Here is a 4747-nt window from a genome sequence, read left to right as displayed (position 1 = left end):
CCTCCTCACCCAATTACCCATCTCCTCCTGCTCTACCAACCTAGATGATAGATCTTCAGCTTGACATCGCTTGCTAAAATAAGGCTTTCAAACTGAAATAATTACATAAAATTTAAACAATAAACCCATTTCCATTTCTTTCCTCAAATATTTATACCACATTTCTTACCAGGTGATAAGAGATCTCGTCGTCGAAATGAGATAAATCAAAGAATTCAAGACAGAAAAATAAAAGAATCACCCTATGGGACAAATCTCATAGTTTCAGTCCAGGAAGCTCTCCAAACATTAGTGAGGACTGAAAAATATTAAAGATTGATCTTTTGTCTTTTAGAGATTTCAATTAGAATTGCATGTCATGAACTGGCTTCCACGAATAAAAACGACAAGTAAACCATGATTTCAATTTAAATTGCATGTCATGAACAAAGACAAGTAAACCATGGAAGTTCGTTCACAACCTCTCAAGTTCAGCCTTCCAATGAATAACCCTCCAAGATGCAGAACCCAACAACCTCTCCTCCGCTCACGCTCTAACCCAAGAAGTCTCTCAGAGAACTTGAACCACACCAGAGCAGGGCCGGCGTTTTATAAGATGCTGACAGAATTGGGGTTATGCAAATCAGCAAGCACAAGCAATTGTACAAACATCACAGATGTTTGTTTGACGCAGAGAGACTTGCGTCTCAGATTCTTCAGCATTTTGTTTCCCATGCGCCAGTAGCTATACCTGATATGACCGAACCCAGCAGGCCAGACCGACAAAAGCATGGTGGACCTTGCCAAACCAAGTGAGGTGCCATTCACACCAAAGAACGTGCACGAAAAGAATTATAACCAACCTTCCCTCAATCCACGGATAACACACCTTGTCAAACAGGGAAGGTCAGGTCGGTAGCAGCAAAGACCAATAAAGAATCCACCATTACTGATCAAAAGAACGCCCAAAATTGGATGAACCGGAGGAATTACGAAAGTCGATGGTATGGAAGTAATTCTCACGCACCTATATAATCTTACTATATTGCATTTATCAGATAGGCATACTCCAGTCTACATCTTAACATTCAGAACTCTGCCACTGATATTCTTCTGCTCAAACTATAAGCATATTGATTTGATCATCAGAGGCAAGCAGCCAAGTACGTTGTTTGTTGTTTTGCAAGTTAGTTTGAATTTTACTGAACAAGTTTATGGGGCATCAATACCAACTATGGCACCAGTAAAGGTTTATGGGGCAACAATACCAAATATGGCACCAGTAAAGGTTTATGGGGCAACAATACCAAACATGGCACCAGTAATGGCTTGGGCAAAACAATATCCCCATTAAGCCAATGCAGAGGAGGGAGAAGCTGACACATGCAAATATAATTTGGCTTCAAATAGAATTGTAGATTGTTGCAAAGCAACCATTGAGATAAATTGTGGACAACCATGAAAAAAAGGTGTTGATTCAATCTGTTTTCAGGCGAAGCTATTACTGCTGATAAGTAAGATACTGTCAAATAAATCACTGGTTTGGGCATATTTTGCAACACACATCATCCTCGGTAAATCAGTTGAAAGAATTAGACAGGAAGTTTCCTAAAACTGTACACACCTTGAATATCAATTAGCAACCGGAAAATGCATGTCAAAAAAAAGCTGGTGTAAAGGGGCAGACCCAACTACTAACTGAGCTCGAATATACTTTGTTCCAACAAATTCTTAAACAATCACAATACCAATTGAGATTAGAACGGGAACAGAATCTCATATCTAAGATAAGGAGAACAGAAACATTATAAATCATCAGCAAAATTGTTGCAACTCTGCAGTACAAAGAAAAAAGGATCAAAACCTAACTCCAGCAAAATGATGTTACCCAAGCACTCTATATGCCTCTGTGATCATCAGCATGGTGTCTTCACATACCAAAGAAAGTCACATGAAAAGAAAAGGAAAAGATCAATTAGACGCAACAAAAATGAAAAACAGTACAGAGCTACAATAAAAAAAAATAATTGAAGCACATTACAACTAGGTCAAATTAGAACCAAAAAAAGCAGTCCAATACGAGAATAACAATTTAGACTAACCACAACAATGTCCATTTAGAAGAAGTGCTGAGAACACGAAGAGGAGTTTGGCATTATTAAACATTAATAATTAATAAGATACAGTATGTGTTGAAACATTTCTCGTTGATTAACAACATAATTCAAACTCTCATGCAATAGCAATGTAATTAAATTTAGTGTTCAACCACACAATACTGTACATCAAGTGAGAGAGGTTAATACTTGTGCAGATTTTCTCGCTGGATTTGTTCGATCCATGCGGGAAACTCATTTTAACCCTGATGCTCTACCATTAGCATTATCCAAAACTATTCAGGATGATGCTAAAAGCAAGAAGTGTTGTAGATTATAAGATTTTTCATTCAATTATACTATTTCTCCCCACCCCCCCCCCCAAAAAAAAAAAAAAAAAAAAAAAGAAAAAGGGATGAGTCTAGTTATATACTTGCAGTTCTAACAAGTCCTCTCAGACATTGAGTGGATAAACAGATGCAAAACCAGTGTAGAGTTAAATTGAGTTGCTCCTGCAAACTAAAATTCTTAAGACTGGGATTCAACACTATGATGGCCATGAATTGAACTTTCTGTACTCCATAAACAAAAGATCTATAACTAAAATCAGAAAATACCCGAAACACACGGTGCAACTAAAATTCTGACATTGGGATCCCAACTACAAGAAAATGAACACAAACTCGAGGTACAAAGAAACCAATCCTAGTACTCTAGAACCCATAGTACTTAAATTCTAGCTAAAAGGTCCTCCAGGTCATAGAAATCAGGAGAAATGCACCACAGAAAGCTACTAAATGGAAACATAACTTAAAAAACTAATGAACAAGAGGAAATATATATATAGAACAATCACCTTATATATTGCTCGGGTACATGAATACCCTAACCCTGGAACCCTGCAAAACAGAAGCAGAGAATGAATCTACAAATAAAATTAAAAACCCTAAACCTTGAAGAGATAATTGAATGTAAAATTAAATGGCTAAGGAAATGATCTTAAAGCATACCATGGACTTAGGAGGCAAGTTAGATTTAAATTTTGCTCTAACAACTCCACTGTTACCGTGTGGCCTTATGACTTTTCCCCAAATGCATCTATAATGGGATCCATTCTTCTTGACCTTGGCCTTATAAATATAGGCCATACGCTTCCCGCGGTACCATGTGACATCTTCCTTTGTGTTCACGTTCTCAATTTGGATCAAAGAGGTGCTGGGGTACTGATTCGATTTCGCCCTAAACCGTCAAAAATTAAATCATGATACAGTAGAGGAAATCAAACTCAACTTAGTTGAATGAAATTCTAGTTGTTACCTTTTGTAACCGAGGATAGTTCCCCTTACGTAAAGCCTGAATCAAAATCAAGTAACAAAAGAGAAGGATAAAAGATGAATCCTTAAACCCTAAACGAAAGAAATGAACAGACATCATCGTTCTAAGAATGCAAAAGAACGCTAGAACTGAGAATCAACCTGACTCGCTCTCCCTGGCGTCCCTTCACCATCTTCTCTTCAATTCCCTCGCTACCTGTGCCGCAGAAGAGAATCCGGAAGCCAACCTAAAACCTAACAGCAACAAAAAGAGAAACCCTAGCAGCACTGACACGATAATTTATATTTTCGATTCAGTTTCTGAAAACACCCAAAATGAAAATCAGGGTGGGCTTGGGCTCGCGGGCCAATCGAGCAACCTTATTCTGTTTGGCCCTTTGGGCCTCTGCGTGGCCTTTGTGTCGTCTAAAAATATGATTAAAATGATCTTTTATGTTTTTAGGGTTCAGGGTTTATTAATAATGACGAACGTGCATATGTACATGCATGTGGTATTTTTTCATAGATTGGTTTGTTATGGTTGAAGTATTGGCGAGTGGTTGACTTAAACCTTTTTCGGAAGAAGAATAAATGATTTTTTTTATCTAAAGTAATACCATTCATATTATGTTTGTTTGAGCATACATTTGGCTCAAGTAGTGATTCGCATTAAATATGTTTAAATTGGGAAAAACAACGTATTTGATGATGCCTTGAAATTTAAATTCATCTCATATAAACATTCAATTAAAGATTTTTTCAGCTATGTATCTACTAAAAATTAAAAATGAAGTAAATGTCTGAAATGATTGTCAAGAACATTTAACTTCATGAATGTTCTTCACTCCTACAAAGTCGAAGAGTGTTCGCATAAGAGGTGATGCCTAATTATTTTCCCCTAAAAATATAGGTGAGTAGTTGACTTACCCTTTTCCTAGGAAAAGAGGGCAGTGGATTTTGATATAAGGTAATACCATCTACATTGTCTTTGTTTGAGCTTACATTTTGCTTGAGAAGAAACGATTCACATTAAGTATGTTTAAATAGGAAAAAACAGTATATTTGATGATACCTTGTAATTTAAGTTCATCTAATATAGACACTCAATTAAAAATTATCTCAATTATGTATTTACTAAATAAAAATGAAACAAACATCTAAACTAATTGTGAATAACAGTTAACTCTATGAATGTTCTTCACTTCCCAAGGTTGAAGAGTGTTTGTATAAGATGTGATGTGTAATTCTTTCATGTCACCGAAGCCATGTAGACCAATTGGTTCAGCTACCACTAGATATCTTATTTCCCATAACTTAGATTTAACTTGTAACAATAAATCATTTTCTTTGTAACAAAGA

General features: G+C 36.4%; 1 protein-coding gene across 1 annotated transcript; it reads right to left on the bottom strand.

Moving 5' to 3' along the window:
- Nucleotides 1-1648: 1648 nt before the first annotated feature.
- Nucleotides 1649-3671, bottom strand: LOC149012251 (large ribosomal subunit protein eL33y-like). The gene is made up of 5 exons (XM_089160032.1): nucleotides 3551-3671; nucleotides 3393-3428; nucleotides 3086-3314; nucleotides 2932-2974; nucleotides 1649-1907 (listed from the first exon to the last, which is right to left on the bottom strand). The coding sequence occupies exons 1-4, from the start codon at nucleotides 3580-3582 to the stop codon at nucleotides 2933-2935; spliced, it is 339 nt and encodes a 112-aa protein (XP_089016158.1). The 5' UTR covers nucleotides 3583-3671; the 3' UTR covers nucleotides 1649-1907; nucleotide 2932.
- Between the last annotated feature and the right edge of the window lie 1076 nt (nucleotides 3672-4747).

Source organism: Hakea prostrata, chromosome 6 (genome assembly GCF_041222555.1).
Source record: "Hakea prostrata isolate BN-2017 chromosome 6, UWA_Hpros_2, whole genome shotgun sequence".
NCBI classification, from domain to species: domain Eukaryota; kingdom Viridiplantae; phylum Streptophyta; class Magnoliopsida; order Proteales; family Proteaceae; genus Hakea; species Hakea prostrata.
The sequence above is the reverse complement of the archived record's forward strand: the minus strand, read 5'-3'. Positions and strand labels throughout refer to the sequence as shown.

Coding starts and splice junctions, on each gene's coding strand:
- LOC149012251 (XM_089160032.1), bottom strand. CDS start 3,582: ATGGTGAAGGGACGCCAGGGAGAGCGAGTCAG. Junction 3,429..3,550: donor CGCCAGGGAGAGCGAGTCAG/GTTGATTCTCAG, acceptor ATTTTGATTCAG/GCTTTACGTAAGGGGAACTA. Junction 3,315..3,392: donor ACTATCCTCGGTTACAAAAG/GTAACAACTAGA, acceptor TTGACGGTTTAG/GGCGAAATCGAATCAGTACC.